We start from the raw sequence: 24,281 nt of genomic DNA on the forward strand, positions 1-24,281 counted from the left end.
GAAGGAGGGGGAGGAGGAGGCAGAGGGGGAGGGGAGGGAGAGAGGGGGAGGAGGAGGAGAAGGAGAAAAGGAGAAGGAGGAAGAAATTATGTTTATTCTTAAAAAGAAGTAGGTCAACTTAGGATAAATTTTTAGGTATCAAAAAGAATAACTAAAGTGTTTAAAATTCATTAGTTTGACAAACTTACTAAATTATGTTATTCAATTTAACTTAAAATTTATTAAATGATAGCTGTCCCACATATTTTTTAGAATATTTCTACTATTTTAGTAAATTTTTCCCAAAGCTGTCTGCTCAGAGCTATCATTTATTCAATTTTCCACTATCCTCTTAATATCTGGATTTAGAAATCATTGCATTTATATGAGATGACCTTACAAAAATCAGTGCTAGCTTCCTCCTCAATTTCAAGAAAATCAAGACATTGTCTTTAAAAACATTTTAAAAGATTACCTGGGCAGTCATGCTCAGTGCAGTTCCAAACTCCACCAACACATACACTAAATGAAATGATAAAAATATTCATCTAATTGTATAGAGAAACTGTATGAATATTTGCAATAACGTATTGGTAAATGTAACCAAAATGTATCATGTTTTTTAGGTTCGCAATAATCTGACTTGAAAAACATCTCTCCAAAAGTTCAATTAACTGATAAATTTGGACTGGCAAGCACCTAAATTATTATTTATTGCATTAGTCAAGAACAAAAACACTAAGCAGAGAACTTCTGTTTCTGTCCTTCCCTCATTGATTAAACCAAAAAAGGTCACACACAATAAAGTATTTACCCACATCATTAGAGAAATATATATAGAGAGGTTAAGATTAATAAGTTAACTCATCTACTAAAAATTTTAACAGTTGGCTTTGAGCATCAACAGACCTTAAGGAGAGAGAAAAGATATTCCCTTTGTAAGATAAATTCTGCCTTCTACCATCAAACAGGTATGAATTTTGGAGGACAGAAGCAGTCTCAGAATGGCAGGAACTCAAATCAGTATCTAAGAACAGGGTTAGTTTTCAATTGCATTTCAGTTATATACACAGACACCTAAGGGAAAATTGCCTAATGACATTTACACCTCTGTTTCTTTTTAGATTGCCCTGAAGGGATTCAATCTTTGGCTATAATAGTTTTAGTTAGCTAATTTAAGAAGAATTTCTAAAAGTCTCTAATCATGGCCAAAAACTGGATAGTCACTTTTTAAGGTACTCAATAGAGAAGGCCAAGAGAACCATCAAGTTCTAAGGGTAAAAGTTTGTGCAAATTGGTGATTATGAATAACAAGACAATTCAACAGTTCATCACATGGATATAAGATTTTATAGAACTACCAAGGGAAGTGAGGAGAATTACATCATAAAAGAAAATATAGATGTTTCCCCCATCACCCTGTCCCTGTAAGGCTTTAAATAAAAGGAAAACTGTGTCTTGGAATTTTTGGAAGAAAAATTAATAAAAAGTATATTTCTTTAAACATATGTCATGGTAAAATGGTCAACTAGTCAAGTATCCAGAAATAATTAGCTGTACATTAATCACATACCATTCAGTACATTCTTGTTCAATTTTTGAACCAACTGAATAAGTTAATCCATGAAAATTACATGGGCAATTTTCCAAGGAGATGCAAGTCCCATTTTCCATTATGAGGCCTATTTAAGAAAAACACATATCAAATTCACAAAATAAATAATAAAGATTGTATTCTTTGAATATAATAATTCAACCAACTTTTATTGAACACTTGCTTACACTATGTGCTGGAAATAACAAGTTTCTTTACTTTCAAGGAGGTTACCAACAGCCTTGCTCTGTCTCAATCAGTAGCTACCTTATAAGGGTCTATTTCAGTGGTTTTCAACTTCCTTATCCCATGACTTGCCATCAGAAATTCAAGATTCACAGTACAGAATTAGGGCAACTAATGTCTCTTTGCTTTTGAGGGAAGAGGGGAGGAGAAGAGGGAGAAAGTATATTCTTGGTTTTATTTCTGTTTATGTCAAAGTGAGAGATTTACACTATCATCACACAGATAATAAAGAGCCAAGCAGTGCTTCTCAAAGGGCTAGTACAGTAGAACTGCATTTAGTACTTCTCTCTAATGAGGAAAGGTGGTTGAACCAGTGTTACTAAGCACAGTGTTTGATTCAGCTGATCTGTTTTTCAGAGTAAGACTCTCTAGATGAAGGAAGCATTGACTTATATTTTGGTGCACGGATTTATATTCTGGTGCAAACTCCTTATCTCATCACTGGCTGGTAACAGTTTAGGCCTGGCACGGGTCCAAAGCACTTAGAGTAGCACTGACAGAACAATGGACTGAGGTCAACAGATCTGATTCCAAGTAGTCCTCAGTCATATTAAGTGTATGACAGTGGGAAAATCACTTAACATCTCTGGGATTCTATTTTTTTTTAATCTGTAAAAATAAAAGGGTTTGAGTAAATCCTCAATGTTCTTATAAATGTCTATCAGTATAGCAGATTTAAATCCCGTTTCTATCACTTACTACATTACTTCTAATTTCAAATATTAAAACTACATCAGGACTAAAGTCTTGTACTGCCAAAATGTGAAGGTTTTTTTTTCTGAACTTGATTTCATCTTTAAAAAATTAAAGTATATAAATTATTAAATATCTTTAAATACTCAAGAGAACAAAAGATCTGCCATGGGTGACTTCAAGACAAAGTTCCAAACTTCCAAGGAAATTTACAAAGGAATAAGGCTTTTACTAAAGAAAAGCAGCCATTCCTTCTAGTCACTTCAAGGATCAAATCCTACAAGGATAGAAAATCACAACAGCCCTATCATCCTGAGAGATGACATTAAGACATGATTCTTGGATCACAGGGGTACTAGTTTCCACGAGTGCAGACATGGTTTCTTTCATGAAGCACTTACCATCCGCGCAGTAACATCCGTCAAGACAATGGAGATTACTCCCAAGACATTGTTCCTCAAATGTGCAGGTTGGTGGGCAACAACTGATACAATCCCGATGGACAAAGCTGTCATCACATTTATCAACTAAAATGGGCAAACAGGCAAGCTGTAAATCAACTTTATTCAACACTCAAAAAGATTACAGTGGGTTTTTGGGGGTTTTTTTAAATTTTTATTGAAGTATAGTTGATTTACAATATTGTATACATTTCAGGTGTACAGCACAGTGATTCAGAGATATATATTATATATATATACATATATATATACATATTCTTTTTCAGATTCTTTTCCCTTATAGGTTATTACATAATATTGAGTATAGTTCCCTGTGCTATAGTAGATCCCTGTTGGTTATCTATTTTATACATAGTAGTGTATATATGTTAATCCCAGCCTCCTAATTTATCCCTTCCCCACTCCCATTTCCCCTTTGGTAACCATAAGTTTGTTTTCTGTGTCTGTGACTCTCTTTCTGTTTTGGAATAAGTTCATTTGTATCTTTTTTTTTCTTTTAGATTCCACATATAATCAACATCATATGATATTTGTCTTAAGGAGATGTGGTATATACACACACACACACACACACACACACACACACACACACACACACACACACACACACACACACACACACACACACACACACACACACACACACACAATGGAATATTAGTCATAAAAAAGAATGAAATAATGCCATTTGCAGCAATATGGATTGACCTAGAGATTATCATACTAAGTGAAGTAAGGCAGACACAGAAAGACAGAGATTACAATGTTTTAAAAGTATGCAAAAGTTTACCAACATTATTGCATCAATAACAAGTATTTGCAATTCATTAGTTTTGAGCACTAGGGTAAGTTTTGAGTACTAGGATAAGCCTAAAATTAATAGAAGTGCAGAGGGCTGGAAAATAATGAAACATACTGCATGCTGGAAAGTCATCTCTCCAGTCTTGAATAGGGTAGCCAGCATGGGAACAGGCTCTAGCATACTCGGTGGCTGCTCGACAATAGGTCTCATCGTCGTGAGTTCTGAAAAGTGAAAAGACAGATCCAATATCACACAGGAAATATTGACAGAAACCATACCTTTGAGCTCCTGATCTCAAGAAATGCTGAGTATGTGGTGAATATTCTAATATTAGCTGATGTCAGCTTGTATATAATATATTATAATATGTTATGTACAATAATGCAGAAAACAGATAAACATGGGATCCCAGCTAAAAAGGCCTAGGTAAATTGTTTCATCTAAGTCTTTCAATAATTTGGCCACTTTTCATTTGATTCAAGGGAGTACCTGTACTGAAAAAGATTTCTATTTTAATTATGATGTTCTTCCCAGAATCCTTGTATTTTTTTGTTCCCACGCAAAGCATCCTAGATCTTTCAGAATTTAACAAATCCTATTAGAACAGATAAAATTCTATCACAGCAAAAACAACAAATATGAAAATTATTTCTAAGATACCATGCTCTTGATAGTATACATGCTGGAATAAAACCAATACTAATAACCTGCAGAACTTCTGAAAGATTAAATAAATAGCATTTAATTTAAGATTTAAAAGAAGATTTTTAATTCTTTCAGGTTTAAATTACTAAATCTAGTTACTTTTATAATGCTGCCAAGAGTGAATAATCTCTAAGTATTTTCTTATAATCGCCTTAGAAACTCCTCCAAACAAATATAAGAGGTCTGCCAATTCCCAACGCAGATTAACAAGGCATCTATAAAATAAACAGGGTTTATAAGGTAGTGGGCTTGTTTTTCAACCCAACTGAAACTCAAAATTAAATAGTTAAATATCTTTCAAGATAATGACCTTACGAATGTTGTATTTTGTGAGCCTTAGCATTTTCAGTATCTCTGTTGTAGAAGCCAAAGCCACCCGTCTCAAATTGCACTTATCCTGTGCTACTGTAATTGAGTCATGAAGCTTATCTAGTCCAATTAACTGAGCTTTAGAAGGAAAAAAAAGGACTGAGCATATAAACTTCAGAAACTCAGAAAATATTCTAAACCTCCGAATAAGAAAAGTCTCTGAAAAACAAGGTAAGTTAAAACTGTTGAATTCCTAGAAAGACATTAAAATCTATGATTTACTTTAAATATGTGCATTGTTTCCTACAATTAATGGAGGCTCTGAAAACTAACAAAGTAACTGAATATTGGCTTTCCAACCCAATGCAACTATTATTCAAATAGCTACTATTTACTGTGACTATGTTATGCTAGGAACTGTACTGGGCATATTACATTTGGCATTGCATAAAAACAACAATCGGGCAAGAAAGAAATTATTATTGCAATTTACTGAGGGGAAAATAAGCTTATTTTTCCATTTTGGATGTGAACTTTAATAGGGAAAATGAACATTAAATAATAGTTGTTTTTATCAATAAATCAATAGATTTGGGTGTGGCAAAATTAGAAGCATTTCCTTGCTGCTCAGTTTAGCATTCTTAGAAGCAGAAACACGACAAGTTCAAGAACTGGTAATGTATCATCCTTCAAATTCCAACTCAGCTGTCGTCTCCTCTAGGCACTACCTGATAAAGTTAGTAGTTCTCTGCTCCACATTCATTGCACTTTGCATTTAAAGCATGTATAATTGCTGAAGGTCTGTTTCTCTGCCCCATTAGAATCTGAGTTCCTAGGACAGGGACTATTTCTAAATTGTTTTTTGTTTTGATGGCCAACAGACACATGAAAAGATGCTCACCATAACTAATCATCAGGGAAATGCAAATCAAAACCACAATGAGATTATCACTTCACACCTGTCAGAATGGCTGTTGTCAAAAAAAATAACAAACGTTGGAGAAGATGTGGAGAAAAGGGAACTCTAGTAAACCGTTGGTGGGAATGTAAATTGGGGCAGTCACTATGCAAAAGAGAATGAAAGTTCTCTAAAAAAACTGAAAATAGAACTGCCCTATGACCCAGCAATTCCACTCCTGGGTATATATGTGAAGAAAACAAAAGCACTAATTCAAAAAGATATATGCACATCAATGTTGACAGCAGCATTGTTTTTTTTCATCAGTAGAAGGCATTCCTTTTTTTCAGCAACATTTATCAAGATCAGGGCCAGCTTTATGGGAATGTGACCTGTGTAGTCAGTCACACAAGGCCCTGCTCTTAAAAAGGCCCTTCACTTAGCTGGACCCTGTACTCGGTTTCACGCTCTGCTGTCACTATCTTGAAATTCTCTCAACAATGTTTTTAACAGGGGGCCTTGCATTTTCATTTTATACTACCCCCCCCCAGATTTATTATATCCCAAATGAACTAACTGACATTCTGACATAATTCAGGCTAAAGCACAGTCAGTCTACCCAGAATAAGCAGAGTAGGGTAAGAGATAAGGCAAAGGGCAAATTCAGATCTGCTGAGAATAGTCAAGTTGTATGAAATAAGATCAAGCAAAAATTCATACTCCTTACTATGAGCCCTAAGACTCTAGGTAATCTAGACCCTGCCTCCTTCTCTAACTTCATCTCCTCTCTCTCTCCCATTCACCATGCTCCAGCAACACTTTTTTGTGTTCTGTAAACACCCCGAATTTGTTTTGCCATAGTAGCATTACTTACAATAGCCAAGATACGGAAGCAGCCTAAGCTTCCAGCAAAGATGAATGAATAAAGAAGATATTATGGAATATTATAAATGGAACATTACACAGCCATAAAAAGGAATAAAATTTTGCCATTTGCAAAAACGTGGATGGACCTGAAGGGTATTATGCTGAGTGAAATAAGACAGAAAAATAAAATACTGTGTGTTTTCACTTATATGTGGAATCTAAAAAAATAAAAGAAATGGGGCTTCCCTGGTGGCTCATTGGTTGAGAGTCCGCCTGCCGATGCAGGGGACACGGGTTCGTGCCCCGGTCCGGGAAGATCCCACATGCCGCGGAGCAGCTGGTCCCGTGAGCCATGGCCGCTGAGCCTGCTCGTCTGGAGCCTGTGTTCCGCAACGGGAGAGGCCGCAACAGTGAGAGGCACGCGTACGGCAAAAATAAATAAATAAATAAATAAAAATAAAAGAAATGAATGAATATAACAAAACAGATTCACAGAGAACAAACTAGTGGCTACCACTGGGGAGAGGGATGAGGGGCAGGGCAAGATAGGAGAAGGGAATTAAGAGGTATAAACTACTAGGTATAAAATAAATAAGATACAAGGATGTAATGTACAGCATAGAGAATATAGTCAATATTTTATAATAATGCTAAATGGAGTATAATTTATAAACATATTGAATCACTATGTTGTACACCTGAAACTAATATAATATTGTAAATCAACTATACTTCAACAAAAAATTTAAAAATAAAATAAAATAAATTAAAAATCAACATAATAGGGCTTCCCTGGTGGCACAGTGGTTGAGAGTCTGCCTGCTAGTGCAGGGGACACGGGTTCGAGCCCTGGTCTGGGAGGATCCCACATGCCGCAGAGCAACTGGGCCTGTTAGCAACAACTACTGAGCCTGCGCATCTGGAGCCTATGCTCCACAACAAGAGAGGCCGCGATAGTGAGAGGCCCGTGTGCTGCGATGAGGAGTGGCCCCCGCTTGCCGCAACTAGAGAAAGTTCTCGCACAGAAATGAAGACCCAACACAGCAAAAATAAATAAATGAACAAATGTGGGTTTAAAAAAAAAATTTTTTTAATCAACATAATAAATTGTTTCTATTTCACCAAGATGTGGCACAATGCTCAACTCGGAATAAACACTTAGAAAATGTGTTGAATTGAATTCAATACACTATCATAATCCAAGCAGGAAATTAATTTGTGTTCAGCAGATTCACAATTATATAATCATGGTATAGGATCCCTGTAGGCAGTCCCTTAACATAAGAAATGAAGAGAATCTCCTTTAGGGGAAAAAGAATGTAGGTAGGTATAGTCCGGGGTGAAATATTGAGGGGAGTGAAAGGCTAACCCTGGTACCTTCTCACTTCCATTTTATCAATGCCCACTTATTCCATTATAAAGCCCTTTCTTTGGTATTACCTGCCTGCTCTGCCCTGCCTCTTCACCTCAGATACGTATCTTAAGGTGTCAGCTGATTTCAACCAGTAAAAGGTGTTTCACAATCCTGCTGTTTTTATTTGCCCTAAAGAAAGCAATTAGGTTTTGAAGTCCAAAGCCTAAATACATCAAAATTTCAAAAGACAAAAATGTTAACTTCTTAATGGTGAAATTTCAGATGAAGTAGCTGCTTCATCTACTGGCCAGCTACTTTTCATGCCCAGTTCCCTCTTCTTTTTAGTATTAGAACTGCAAGTTTTTGCTAGGCATATGGCTGCCCAGCCAAGGACAACATTTCTCAGCTGTCCTTACTTCTAGGTATGGCCCATGTTTCTAAGTTCTGGCCAAAGGGTTAAAAGTGAGAATGTGCATGAAACTTCCACATCACATCCTTAAAAGTGCTGACAGCCCTCTATTTCCTTTTCTCCCTTCCTAAGGGTTAAAATATGAACATGGCAGTGGTGAGCCAGTTTTGACGATGAAATTGAAAATAATACCCTAGGCCCTGGGGGATGACATAGCAATAGTGTCACTGAGTCAATGGAGAAATATAAGCATTCAATTGAATCGAAGCCACTGATGCTTTTGAAGCAACCAAACAATATCCCAACTAATAAATGGCGACTGACTTTTCTGGATCTGCCAAGTGATCCTTCACTTCAGGCTACTTGAGAAACGAGTGCTAAAGATGATAAGACAAGTGAGAAGACTGTTGGAGAATGGTCCCAGAATGAGTCATCATGGAATAAGAACAATTGTTAATTCCATATAGATGGCTAAATAAGGACAATGGACTACCTACAGAGATTCTCAAAAAAGAGACTAAGTGATAGAACAGAGATAGAACAATATAGCACTTAAATGAAAAATAAAACCAAATAGAGGACAGAATGTTGTAAAATATAAAGGTCAGTACTCAATATTTTAGGCAGAGGGAATGCTCTTTCAAAGCTCCTGCATTAGTTCAGAAATCCCTGAGACTATACATACAAATAAAGGTATAACTTTACTTTATTCAAAATTAAGAAGTTTCCCAAACAATCTCATTTTAATATCTGGAAAATATTATTACATTCATTATTTTTATAATAATCTTAAGTTAATTAAAGCAGAGTGATTATAAATAACTTCACACTACCTCAACCTTTCCTCTCTGTTTTCACTTTTGATAAACTTAGACCTCTTAACAAGCTACCCAAGATATAATTTCAGTGGTTTTACTCAACCAAAAATTAGTTTGGTCCCTTTACAGCAATGTTCCCATGTACCATTTAAACTTGGGATACTTAAAAGATGCAAACATAAAAATTTCTTGAGATATTCTCGAACATTCAAGGTAGCTAATCACATACACTTGGTAATTTTTTTTTAACTGAAGTATAGTTGATTTACATGTTGTGTTAGTTTCTGGTGTACAGCAAAGTGATTCAGTTATACATATATATACATATTATTTTTCATATTCTTTTCCATTATGGTTTATTATAGGATATTAAATATAGTTCCCTGCTCTGTATAGGACCTTGTTGTTTATTTTATATACAGTATTTTGTATCTGCTAATCACAAACTCCTAATTTATTCCTCCCCACCCCCTTTCCCCTTTGGTAACCACAAGTTTGTTTTCTATGTCTTTGCTTCTGTTTTGTAAATAAGTTAACCTGTATCATATTTTAGATTCCACAATAAGTGATACCATATAGTATTTGTCTTTCTCTTTCTGACTTACTTCACTTAGTCTGATAATCTCTAGATCCAACCATGTTGCTGCAAATGGCATTATTTCATTCTTTTTATGGCTAGTATTCCATTGTATATAAATACCACATCTTCTTTATGCATTCATCTGTCAATGGACACTTAGGTTGCTTCCATGTCTTGGCGATTGTTAATAGTGCTGCTATGAATATCAGGGTGCATGTATCTTTCACTTGATAAACTTTTGAAAAACTAAAATAAAAAGGACTTCACCTCAAAAATGGGTAATTTATAAGTTCTACATTGATGAACACATTATGATGAGTCTCACTGAATTTGTTCCCTAGACAACCACCTTAGTCTACGTGTTCTTAAGCAGGGAGTGAAGGCAAGAGTCTGTGCCCTTGGATGTAAAAAATACTACATGTTTATTTTTGCTAATCTCCAGCTGATATTTAGCACTTCTTTCAATTACATACATGGGCAACACATCACAATGTTCTTAGCAGAATCTGTAACTTTGTCATCAATGTAACTCACATCTCATTTTTCCATATTTTCATTTCTCATTTAATTGTTGCAGATATCTCAAAATATTGTTTATACTCATCACTATATCAAACTACATTAGTTATTAGACCTGAAATGCATATAAAAGAGGACGTGGATCAGAAATTCATTTCTTTTACTATTTCAGTAATTCTATTTCAGTATAATTAGTTCCTTTGTAATCTTATATGTTTTATTTTGTGCATTTCAAAACACTATTTTGAAAAGAGCCTATAGCCTCTCTGGATTCCCAAAAGGGATCAGTGGCACAAAAAGTGTATAAGAACTAATGTATTCTGTTCATGCTGTTAATATAAAACATTCAGACTGTACCTGTTATCCAGTAAGATTTTAATAGCTGTTAGCACAGTTTATGTTTTACATTTCCCATTACATTTTGTGAACTGCTGAGATGATGAAGTTACACAATGGTTTTTGCTCTTCTTTTTGGATAAAGAAAATTTTATTGCAAATAAAATCATTTCACTTACTTGCAAAGGTCATTAACACAGCTGGCAATATATAAATATGGATCAATATATTCATGGCAGCTCAAAAAGGGAAACTGCAACAGTATCTGACACTTGAAGAAGATTGCCTATGCAGAAAAAGATGGCGGTCAGCAGAACATACTGAATGACATGCTTGTACTCTCATTTTTTTCTACTGATCTGTTTGCAAGACACTCTGTTCTTACTAGAAAAGAGAAAGTATGTAGGCTTATAAATTTTAAACAACATTTTTCTAACTATATATTTTTATAATGAGTACTACTTTTATGAAACTCATTGTATTCACCATTTTTGAAATAATCATAAAGTTATTCTTGTTGCATTACATTTCCTGATTTTAACAGTGTTTATGTAGTATTTACGCTAAAAATGCTTAGTGTTAAATATACAGATACAGTATATGTGTGGTGTATCCAACATGCCTAAATTTTTCACGTCATAGTTACCTCAAATGCTGGCATTCCACTGGAGCATGGATTTGGAAAATCTGAGGGTGTGGGTACACATTTGGTGTCATCTGGAGTTTGCACCAACCAACTATTTGCAAACATAGCAATGTCTTCTGTATAGTCCTCTATTTCACACAAACATATACAAAAAAAATATGTATAATAGGATCACTCTCCACAAAGACACAGTTCACCAACATAAACTTCCTGGTCAAAAAGTTAAACTTTATAATTACCAATGATATTAGACTATAACATTACTTCAGCATAATAAAAATAAATTGAACCAAGTTTAAGTACCAAATAAAAGTTAATACCATTGGAGAGAGAAAGCAAACTTCATTGAAGCAAAATGGGGAAGGGTTGAAAAGTGAGTGGTACAAAATGAATACCAGTAAAGCCTGCAGTTTATAATGCAGAGAGGAGAAAAAATATGCATAAAATTAAGAAACATAAGTCAAAGTTTGGTATGAAAATTTTCAGACAGCCCTCTCATTCTATTTGACATAAGTCAGAACCTTACTAAAATTGTAGCTCCATTTTTGGGGTACCTAGAGCCCTTGTGGAGATTTCAGAGGATGGTCATACAGACAATGAAAAAATGGAAAAGACACCTGGAGAAGAGGGTACTAAGAAGTGAATTCATTCCATTGGAATATGATGAATAGTGTTTCTAAAGATGCTCGGGACAGATTAGGAATCCTGATACCATCCCAGCATTATTCAGAGGCAAGATTCAGGAGCTACTATGTGGCAGCAACAAACAGGCAGTTGGTGGTGAGCACTCTGGGCCTTCTATCTGGCCTGAGGACAAGTTCAGGGTCTGACATGAAAATTAATCCTGCCCCACGTTCGGACAAGGGCTGAATCTGAAATCTCAAGGACTCCGCAGACCCAAACAAGATGACATCTCAAAGTTCCATCTGACAGCCTTCATGTTTGCGTGTTAGCATCTCTACCACTGCGATTTACACAGCCACAGGTCCACCAGCGATGACAAGCTACTGCACCACTAGAATCAAAAACTGCAAGCCAAATGGTTCACCATTCTATCTCAGCATCTTCAAGATAGGAAGATGTCTACTTACTACTACCAATTTTGGGGAAGATTGTAAAAGTTCATCTATAAGAACGCTTTGCGCTCTTAGTATAAAATCCCAAGTTTTACAGGGGCCTGGAAGACTTTTTTGATCTGGCCTCTGCACTCCCCCAACTCCCCACCTGTTTCACCCACTCTACCCCACCCTATCCCTCCTACATCTTCCACTCCTATATTTGCTCAGCCTACTCCAGTCATACAAGCTTTATAATGTCCTTCACTCAAGCTCATTTCCACCCTGCTCCTGCTTTTGCTCTTGCATCTCCTCCTTCGAAATCACTCTTCCCCCACCCCAATCTTCCCTCTGCTGTCTCCCTTACTTCATGTGGACATCTATTTAATATGACCTCCTCAGAGAAGCTTTCTCCGGCACATGATCTAGACCCACCAAACATACACCGTTCTATCACTTAGTCTCCTTTTCCCCCTTTTTTAATGGCTGCTATTGCTCACAAAAATTATATTTTAATTTGTCTATTTATTTTGCCTTCTACTACATGAAGGGAGAGAGCTTGTCTAAGCTGTCCTATTGCTGGATCCCTAGTTTACTATCTGGTATAGAGTAGGTGCTCAAAATATATTGGCTAAATAAGTGAACGAATAAATACAAGGGAGTTTTCCATATTTATTAAATAGATTATTAGAGTCCTAGATGTTTGGTCCACTTTATTATCTCTGATATTGTTGGAAATGCTATACCCTGAACCAAGCATGGGTCTGGTCTAATATACTTATTTTTATTTTATTTATTTATTTTGTGGTACACGGGCCCCTCACTGTTGCGGCCTCACCCATTGCAGAGCACAGGCTCCGGACGCGCAGGCTCAGCCATGGCTCATGGGCCCAGCCGCTCCGCGGCATGTGGGATATTCCTGGACCGGGGCACAAACCTGTGTCCCCTGCATCGGCAGGCAGACTCTCAACCACTGTGCCACCAGGGAAGCCAAATATACTTATTTTTAAAAGGAAAAACTGATGTTCCTTTTAAGTAAATTTATAGTCACATTTCATTTCAAAGCATCATCATACTTTTAAGGTCTGCAGAATCAAAAAAATTTCCTAAAGGCCCACCTATTTCCATATTTATGCACAAATTTTAATGTAACTAAACAACCTGGGCAATCCCTTAGAGTTCACTTTAATTCCAGCTTTTAACCACATATTTAGCTGTTTTCACTACATTGCATTAACAAAAAAGTCACAAATGTTGGTTACTATGAGACTTTAAATCCATATCAGTTGGTGGTCTGGGAGCCTACAAAACTAAAATTTAAATGTTTCATATAAAATGTACTACAAACGGAGCAATTTACTGTCCATATTGGAACACTTCTAAGAGTGAAAGAGAGGCAGTATTAATTATTATGCTGGGAAAAACAAGAGTAAATCAGGGCTTCTATGAGTAGCTAGCCATAGACATGAATTATGGAACCAGAATCTCAACTAGACAACAAATTTAAATATTTTTATATCTACAGAAATTCTGAAAAGGCTCATTTCTTTGTGAAGTCATGCCTGAAGAATGCATAGGAATACAGAGAGAAATACAATTTTAATCACTGTTAAGAAATTATTAATTCAATGGGATTCAATCAAACTACCTCTCTGCCTCTAAAGATTTATCTAATCAGCAAAGTACAGGCTGAGTTTCAAGAAAATACTAGGCATCTTTAAGCTAAAGGTAATACAGTTCACCTGTAGACATATTCTTGCATTATTACGGTATGAGAGAAAATCGGAAAGCAGGTTCTAGTCACATCTTTATAAATTATCATAAGTTAGTTTTTTTATCATTCTGCTTTACTCTGTGCACTAAATAAAATTATGAAAAAGCTGAAATCTCTCTTTAGGCTCCTTCCGTATACTTTCCAGGGTCCTTCTTGCCTTCTGCCAGTTCAGCCGTAATTCAGTCAAATTGCCTCCTCCCGGTCTTCTCCCACAAATAATCTGCTAACATCCCTCTGCGTGCTGCCCAATTATCTCACTGTAAGCAACCATTTTATGTTCCAGGTTATCAAAGTCTGTCTGACTCTTAACGCAAATCCTAATCTGAGTCTCTCTGCCTCTAAACAAGAGCGGATGCTATTTTCTATCCCAACTTCTATACCATGTTCCCTAGATGTCCCCAGGGAAGTTGCCCATGGCAGTCTTTAACTCTAACACTGAGAATTGAATTGAGTATTATTTTTTTCATAAAGCTTTGATACAGAAGAAAAAGAAATCAATAGCTGCCATCTGATTGGTTCTGCCTACGTCCAAAACCCTACTTCCTAATATAGTCTCAAGATTCCAAGTTTGTGAACTCTCTCATTCTAAATACCCAACTGGATGCAAAACACCATTTCGTGATGAAATGTACAATACTGTACATTTGTACTGTGCTCACAGACTTTTAAACACTTTCACTTACATTTTCTCATTAGATTCTCAGAGGCTGGGAAGCTCTAAGGGTCATTATTATTATCTCCATTTTGCATGTAAGAAAATTGACTCCTTGAAGCCCTGCTCTTTAGCTACTAGTAAACTAATACTGATGAAGCATTATGCATCCTGGGAAAATGTTTGCATTTTGACAAGGGCCTCTTAAAGCAGTGTCTTTAATCAAACATTTTCACGTTACCTCCATTGTAGGCTCATTGAGAACACTTGGAGATGCTAATAAATTAGCTAAAATCTATTCAGTATTAACTATGTGCCAAGCGAGACACTGTACTAAGTATTTTACAGGGATTACCTCATTTAATCCTTGCAACTCTATGAAGTATACACTACTAGTATATCATTAAACTTAGAAAGTTTAACAAGTGGCAGAGCAGAATATGAATCCCACATTCTGACTCCAGAACCCACACTCTAAGTAGGCTTTTCATTCCCTTAAAACACAACATATGGGCAACTCTTCTCTATTAATTTTATAATATAAAACAAACAGTATTATATAGCGCTTTACAGATTAAAAGTCAATTTCTCTCACATTTATCTAAGAATAGAATTGGGAGCCAGTTGGATCTGTTAACTCAACTCTGATAACACCATTTACAAGCTGTGTTACATTGGGCACATCACCTTGTGTCCTCATTGTAAAATTAAGAAAATACACCCACTTTACAGGATGTTGTAAGAGTTGGGAATAATATAGCTATGTACCCATATTAACTATTACTAAATGGTATCAAGCTATGCTATTATTATTAACAATGCTCTGTGTTCCAAATTATTTTAATCCCTATTTTACAGCTGAAGAAACTGAGTATCAGAGAGATTAATTGAGATGCCTCAAATTACAAAACTTGTAAGAGCTGAACAAGATTCAAAGCCAGGTAGGTCTTCTGGTACTAAGAACAGTATTCTTTTTTATTGCACATTTATATGTGGACCTAAATCATGATCGTGTCCTGTAATTCTCTTATTTTGTTGCCACTGCAAACTAGTACCCATATTGAAACAAAACCCATTTTTAACAGCTCATTGGGACCAGTTTCATGACTTAGAATAGATGAATGAATGATATGTACATCATTATACATGATAAAAACCATTTCAAGTTATTACTCAACTTTTATCAATTCTGCTCACATTTTATTGTATTTACAAAACTATTACATGGAAGTCATTTAATTTATTCCTATCAAGACTGGAAGCAAAATATCTGTTGCCCAAAAGTAGACAAGTTTGCCCCAAATGGGTCTGAATCACTAAAATGTTGATATAAGCCCCAAGAAGGGAGAAGCTTTTTTTTTTTCACTGATATATCCCAAGCTCCTACAACAGTGCCAGACACAAAGTAAATGCTCAGTTAGTATTTGTTACATGAGTAAGACCTGACTTGTATTAATTTAGCAAATGTAAGCTAGCTCATGGCTTTCAAGAATGACACAAAAATATTTTCGTGTTCAAGCTTCACTTAAAATCACATAAGCAGGCAAGTGATAGCTACCATTTTTACCCAACCTAGGACAAGTTGTACCCTTCTGGGTATAAACAGAGTGATCAGTGAAGGAAGAAGAGCTCAGAAGTACCCACCCATTTCTTCTGCTCCACTTACCTTGCTGAATGATGAAATCATCAGATTGAATGTCATTGTAGTTTGCACATAGGCCACATGATTTCCCTTTATGCTCCTCAGACAGCTTCAGGTAAATTCCAGATATTCCATCCCAAGCCAATGAAAAACCAAAGGTTGTTTTCACCAGAATATAGTCAGCTAGTTTCTCAATGAAAACTTGTCCAATTGTCTGAGGCAATGTTAAACTTGAAAAATAGAACAAAGGCAATCTAAGAATTATGATGAAACATCAATTACAGATGATCTATTTCTTTCTTGAAGTGAATGAGAATTAAATAAAAGATAATTATTATTCAAAATTATTGAATAAACTATGCGGTTAGATTTTCAACATTTTTGAAATTTTAATATTGAAATAAAAAGACAGTAAAAATGATACCTATTTTCACATACTGATTAAGATTTTATACTTATAATTGGATGCTTCTTTCGACCAACCAAAAGCACACTTCTGCTAAATGTCAGTGATTTTTAAAATCTGGAAAATAACCTTGTCTATTTAGAATAATGAGAGCTGAATGTATTTATATTTTTATCTAGAGAGTTTAAGATAATCTAAAAATGCTACTCAACAATTTTGAAGTAAGAACAAACAATACTCAAAGTATGTAAACACATTTTTGAGTGATGATTTTGTTTAATTTTGTTTTAAACTTGGCTGTAAAGAAATAAGAGCTTCTATCCCCAAAATGTCACCTTGGTACAAGTCATTGTTTTCCAAAAGAAAAAGCCATGTTAATTATAATTTATATTTTTAATGCTGCAAAGTATATTATTAGGAATAAAAAATACTTTCCATACAGTATTCGTAAGGATTATATTCATAATTTTTAAGTTGCATACAATTTGGTCTATTTAAGCAAGGGTCACATTGAATATTTAAACTCCTGATCCAATGTCTAGTCTTTCCATTTTTCACAAGCATGTACACATACAGAGGAAGTGAGAGACATAAGAGGACAGAAGAAAACTAGCCAGGCTAAGTGAATAATGTGAGGTGAGAGGTTAGTAGGTACATTCATACATTTCTCTCAAAAACTTCAAATTAGTGAGTTCCTTTCCAGTAAGAACATGGCTACATGAAATAAAAACTATAAAATTAAACATACTCATTAACATAGGGATAGTCCCTAAAGAAACAATTCAAAATATCTGTAATCATTTCCACAAGTATGTGTGCAGATAATTTTTTAGTCATAAGATTTATAAGAATAGGAAAATAACTAAAATTTACACCAGAGAATAAATGACTTTACTGTCATAAACTATTATTATTAAAAATTATAAACATAAGAAATTCATCTTCAATTCCTAGTAAAAGTACAAATAATATTGTTTAAGTTTGCAAGTTTATAAAAGCTATACTTGAAAAAAGTGAGCCATGTTTTATAAAGATATTCCATAGCAATGGGATGTTCACTGCGGCAAGGTATAGTTTTTCTTTTGCAGGTATTCCTTGGTTTGGTCATTTGTCACTTGATCTCTTTCATAGTAAATTTGAATAAATACACAATTTTTGAAAACAAAACGTGCATAACTGTGATTATCCAAATGTCTATACATTAAAAGATGCTAGTAGAGATGGGTGATGATACTAGAAGTTAGATAATCTCCCATAAATTTAAGAAAACCTCCACGCAACTTGAAACATTAATAATGCAAACTAAACTGAATGCACAGATTAATACAGAAAATTATTCACAGGTTCATATGTACCAAAACCCTGCATTTCACAGGGGAGAGAACTGAAGTCCAGAAAGGTAAAGTATGATGTGCAGAGCCAAACACATTTGACTTCATTTTGGTAAACGTTTATCTAGCCTCTGCTATGAGATAGGCCCTAGGCCCGGTATAGCATTATTATAAGCAATTTAGCTGAGTAATACGAACCATCTTCTTTCTATTATACAAATGGAAATCTTCAAAGAAATATTTTTTCTGAGTTAAAATTTAAATATTATGTCCTATATTTAACAAAGGGTTAGTATTCTTGAAAATCTACTTAAATGGTGTTTTTGTTTTACAAAACAATAATTTTTAAGTGCCCACTATGTTACCCCAAATCCCATATAAAAATCCTAAACCACTGTTTAAATTCAGCTCCAAGAAACACATATGTAAGTGCATTACCTTCCCATTCAAATGGATAATCTTTCTTTTATAAGAAAATGAAAAGTACAGAACCCAATTGATGAAGAAAATAAGCCCAAGAGAGGCAGAGGGGCTGCTTGGGGTTGCCTGACTATGACAAAATCTGGGTCAGTGCCTGGCTCCCCTGGTGCTTCATCCAAAGCCCTTCCTGCTATCATCTGCTGCCTCTTGAGGAATCTAAACTGAAAAAAAAGTACATAGGTTGGTACAGCCATTGCCCTGGAAAAAATCCCCATGGTTCAAACACTTGCTGGCGAATTCTGAATGATGGATAGAATTGTGCTATCGCAATTTACTTTTCTCAGCATAAGTCAGCCAAAACACAAAAAATACCTGCCCTCATGAAATATATCCCATTAGAGGAAGACAGTTAATAAAATTCATGATGAAATTTAACTAAAATATGTACTATGCTAGATGACATGAAGGAGAAATATTAAACAGAGAAAAGGGATAGAGAGTGTGTCAAGGATGGGGGGGGCAACTTAAAATTGAGTATTTCTATATTTATTTAGATTGGATGGTAGATTACTCCACAGTACTTCTAGTTTAAAATGTATGAAACCTTCCACCAAATAAATAAACATCCGCTTCCCCTAAAGTTTCAGTTCTACAAGTGGGCCCCTCTCTTAGCTATTCAAGAAGACCAGTTATTTATTGACTCTCAACTCTTCATCAGAACACTAACAGAAAATCCTGACACCCAAACCTCATTCACACAAATTTGGAAAGGATTTTCAGAGGTTAAGTTTTATTTTGATTTACTGTTTAAAAAAAAAGAAGAAGAAAAGATTTAAGAAAGGGGGCAAAAATAATTTGAGTTGAACTATAAGGATTTCTCCTGAATCTCTCTTACAAGTAGATGTAATAATCTTACCTCCACCTATATAAGTGTATTTGTATCCTGCAAAAACATTAGGGAGACTAAACTGTTAGATTCCTGGCCACCTGGCTGGCTTTGGAGCCTACTGAAATTTTTATGTCTGTATGCTATAACTTAAAGGTTACTGTTGAAGAAATCCTCTCCCTTCTCTCCACATTCACTTCCAGAGTGAGATGTTTAGAAATCCTGTTAATCCGTTGTATTACTTTCATTATATCATTTATCATATCTTACCTGATTCCATTCTTTTTTATTTCATGCCCATAAATGCGAATTTCCTCTTGGTCTGAAAAGAACAAGCTGATCGACCGATAACAGTAATACACTGAACCAAGGCATTTAGGGCTATTATGAACCTTAAAGGGAGAAAAACAAGAGAAAGCATAGAAACCAACAACAATACACAAACTTGCCTTCATCTGAGTTAACTAAATCCACAATGCACATCTACAGCTCTATAGCATCATTAGTCCCATGACACTTCACAAAATTATAACTACAGTTAGGATTTTCAAGAGAAAGAAAGAAATTTGCTTCAGAAATTGGACAACAGAAGTAACTTCATAAAGTACAGGTTAATTTAGCATATTTATTTAAATGATCTGAATCTTTACATACAGGATGTTAATATTCTAAAACCATGTGGTGTGATTGCCAGGACACGGAAGTAACCTAAGTGTCCATCTACAGATGAATGGATAAAGAAGATGTGGCACATATATACAATGGAATATTACTCAGCCATGAAAAGAAACGAAATTGAGTTATTTGTAGTGAGGTGGATGGACCTAGAGTCTGTCATACAGAGTGAAGTAAGTCAGAAAGAGAAAAACAAATACCGTATGCTAACACATATATATGGAATCTAAAAAAAAAAAAAAAAGTCGTTATGAAGAACCTAGGGGCAGGATGGGACTAAAGACGCAGACCTACTAGAGAATGGACTTGAGGACACAGAGAGAGGGAAGGGTAAGCTGGGACGAAGTGAGAGAGTGGCATGGACTTATATATACTACCAAATGTAAAATAGATAGCTAGTGGGAAGCAGCCGCATAGCACAGGGAGAACAGCTCGGTGCTTTGTGAACACCTAGAGGGGTGGGATAGGGAGAGTGGGAGAGAGGGAGACACAAGAGGGAAGAGATATAAGGATATATGTATAGCTGATTCACTTTGTTATTAAGCAGAAACTAACACACCATTGTAAAGCAGTTATACTCCAATAAAGATGCTAAAAATATATATATTACACAAAGTAATATTTAAAGGTTGCAAAAGTAACTATAACTCTAAAAATAAAATTGTCCAAACACTTTAGGGAAGAGAGGTTATTTCTCAAAAAACTGGTGGGAAAATTAGTTTACTAGTAAAAATAAAAAAGAAAGCAAGGAAGAAAAGAGAAAAGTAAGAAAGGAGAAGAGGAATGTTAGTTTCTCTTACCCTACCACCAAAATAAAGTTTAAAAGGTCCAAATAATGACAGCAGAAAATAGCTGAAAGAAAATATATATAACTATATAGATGGAAAAGAACTTTCAAAGCATAAAAGTGATAAGAAAAATCACCAATGATAAGATAGATTTTTAATACTGCAAGAATGTAATATATAATTTAGTGATTAATCAGCAAATTTTATTGATCACTTATTATGTACCAGGCACTGTTCTAGATTCTGGAGATGTAGAAGTCAACAAAATAGACAAAAATACCTGCCCTCACGAACCTTATATTCCATTAGAGAAAAACAGTTAATAAAAAAAATATAACTATATGTAACTAAAATATGCACCATGCTACATGACACGAAGAAATATTAAGTGGAGAAAAGAGATAGACAGCATGTGTATCGAGGGTTGTTGAGGGGTTGGGGGCTGTTTTAGACTGAATGGCCAACAAAAGCCTCGCTGAGAAGGGGAAAGTCTAGTAAAGATGAAGGAGGGATAAGAGCAAGCCATATGGATATTTAGACCATTCTAGGCAAAGGGAATAGCAAATGCAAAAAGCCTAAAGTAGGAATATAACTAAAATGTTCTCAGTATCCAGGAATCCAGACATATGACCCCAGGCAGGACACTGGAGGAGGTTTCCTTGAAGAAACAAAATTGAAAAAGATGTACAGATACTAATATTGGGGGCTTATTTAATGAAACCAGAGACTCCCTGTTCAATCTCCCACTAGACAAGCAAGCCCCCGTCCATGTATTCAGATCTTCCAACCAGCTTTTAGAGCCTAATTCTCAAATGTGAATAAACATTCATGGATCATTTGATAAAAGCCTGCAATGTGAAAGGCAGGTGCCAAATAAACAAAAGAAAGGAGATCAAAGGAATCAAAAACAAGTCAGAAAAATAAACTTCCAAGAATCCATAATTGATATCTTCAGGGAGAACAGTGAGAAAAGGCCATTCATGAAACAAGAATAAAATGATGTTAAAAGTGAAATTCAAGGAATAAAAATAGGTGATTGGATATTGACAGTACGATAGGAAAAACTTATAACTGAAATAGAACTCCTGGAAGATAAATATTTAAGGTTGGAAAGAAATCTCCCAAAATGTAAAACAAAAAAGCAAAAAGATGGAAAAGAGAAATAAATCAATGAGAAAATTAAGGAATCTGTCACTTAGTTCAGGCGCTCCAATATCTGAATTACAGAATTTCTGAAAGAGAGGAAATTAAGAAAGAAATATTATTCCAAAAGTGAAGGAGTTGGATTGCTAGAAAGAGCCTATCAAGTACCTAGCACGATAAATGGGAAAAAAAGAAAAAAAAAATTCACATAATGACATCTCAGAACATTGGGGATAAAGAGAACTAAAAATTTCTATAAAGAGAGGGGAGGGCTTCCCTGCTGGCGCAGCGGTTGAGAATCTGCCTGCCAATGTAGGGCACACGGATTCAAGCCCTGGTCTGGGAAGATCCCACATGCCACGGAGCAATGAGGCCCGTGAGCCACAACTACTGAGCCTGCGCGTCTGGAGCCTGTGCTCCGCAACAAGAGAGGCCACGACAGTGAGAGGCCCACGTACGGCGATGAAGAGTGGCCCCCGCTTGCCGCAACTAGAGAAAGCCCTCGCACAGAAATGAAGACCCAACAGAGCCAAAAATAAATAAATAAATAAAAATTTTTTTAAAAAAAGAGAGGGGAAATTTTAAAAGACCATATGCAAAATGATCAGAAATCAGAATGAATTGAATTTCAACATTCTGAAAGTGATTTCCAAACTATAATCAAGACTTCAAATTTCTCCCTCCTGTGCACTCTTGAAACATGGGTAATCATTAGTCAAATCCATTTCACCTGCCTTCACTAACCAAGGTCGTTTTAATTGTTGCTATCAAAGATTTGCATGTACCCCAAGCAACATGTAACCTAAACAATTAAGATGTTTGCCCGAGTTGTTTTCCAGGAACTTGGTGTCAGGGGTGTCTAGTTTGAGTTAGCTGGTTAAGACTGGAGAGGACCCCTTCCATTCCAACTTGCTCCAATGTGCAAGTGTGGTGACCTTTTGACGTCAGAGGGCTGAAAACACCCTCAGATCATGCTAAGTGCCTCCATTTTGGAACGATTCCCCACACCTTTTTCCAGTCACCTTTCCCCAAGCTTCCACGCCTCAGGCCACCCTGCTTTTTTATTCTTTATCCAATAAACACCCCAAGACCCTTGCCTTCAGGGAGATGGATCTGAGATTTGTTCTCCTGTATCCTCGCTTGGCTGCCTAATAAACCCTCTCTTTGCTGCAAACCCTGGCACCTCAGCATTTTGGCTTGCTGCAAGATGGGCAAAATGAACCTAGTTCGGTAACACTCTTTCCAGGAAAATATCTTCCCTTTCCAGAAAGCACTATAAACAAGCACTGCCCACATGATCAGAGCATCCAATAAGCTTTTTAGAGCCTATCTCTCAAGTATGAACAAAATTCAAGGACTGCTGGACACTTCACGGGACCTAAGAAACAGGGAAACCAGTACAGGAGAGAGAAGAATGAAATTCTCCAGGAAGATGGTGAATAAAATCCTAAGTGCTAGGTGTACAGTAGGCGCAAAAACAACCACTCTCAGTTGGAACAGGAAAATGAAGAACTGAGGAAGGGACATCTCATGGGAATGAAAGAGAAACTGAGAGATTGTCTCATGTATCTGACCATATTGAGAACAGTTGTTTAGAGATACTTTGAAGGAAAAAATGATTGAAGTATAGAAAATGCAGCAAATGAAAAATGGGATAACTGTTAATTCTATAAAATTGTACAGAGAAATAAAATCACAATAACATATTAGGCTCGGCTCTCAACAATATTTATATAAATATTTTTCATATATGTACAATATGTAAACGACAATAGTATAAAAACCACATATTTAACCAATAACGGTGATATAACTATTAGGAGGAGAAAAGGAAAGTGTGTGTATTTGTGTGTGTGTGTGTGTGTGTGTGTGTGTGTGTGTGTGTTAGGGGCACGGAGGATAACGTAACAGATGACTTCCCATTTTCCATAGTAAGAGGTGAAGAAATAAGTCCTAACTTTGATAAATAAAGAAATAATAGCACATTTTGACATGTTAGGTAAAAGCCAGAAGAAACAGATAAAATAATTGAAGTAATTGCCTTTGGGGCATCAGACTTCAGCTGGGGTCAAGGAGCGAAGGAAAGAGGGGCTATTTTTTGGCTTCATATATCTTGAAGAAATCTTTTAAACTAAGTACATGTATTATTTTCATTAAAATAAAATTGAATTTAAAGAAGAAAAAGAAAAGAATCAAGAGTATAAAAAGATATATGCATAAAGATATTTATTAACACACATCTTTTAAAATACTGAAAATATTTTTTAAATCTAAATTTCTAAAACAGGGTACA

General features: G+C 35.5%; 1 protein-coding gene across 1 annotated transcript in view; it reads right to left on the minus strand.

Annotated features, from left to right (window-relative positions):
* OTOGL (otogelin like) overlaps window positions 1-24,281 on the minus strand; it is a 143,443-nt gene that overhangs the window by 104,590 nt on the left and 14,572 nt on the right. The window contains 8 exon segments of the mRNA XM_024737005.1: window positions 455-501; window positions 1,553-1,661; window positions 2,914-3,039; window positions 3,890-3,996; window positions 10,750-10,856; window positions 11,217-11,344; window positions 16,364-16,569; window positions 19,653-19,774. Coding sequence (XP_024592773.1) covers window positions 455-501; window positions 1,553-1,661; window positions 2,914-3,039; window positions 3,890-3,996; window positions 10,750-10,856; window positions 11,217-11,344; window positions 16,364-16,569; window positions 19,653-19,774 — 952 coding nt within the window.

Source organism: Neophocaena asiaeorientalis, unplaced genomic scaffold (genome assembly GCF_003031525.2).
Source record: "Neophocaena asiaeorientalis asiaeorientalis breed wild unplaced genomic scaffold, Neophocaena_asiaeorientalis_V1.1 scaffold134, whole genome shotgun sequence".
NCBI classification, from domain to species: domain Eukaryota; kingdom Metazoa; phylum Chordata; class Mammalia; order Artiodactyla; family Phocoenidae; genus Neophocaena; species Neophocaena asiaeorientalis.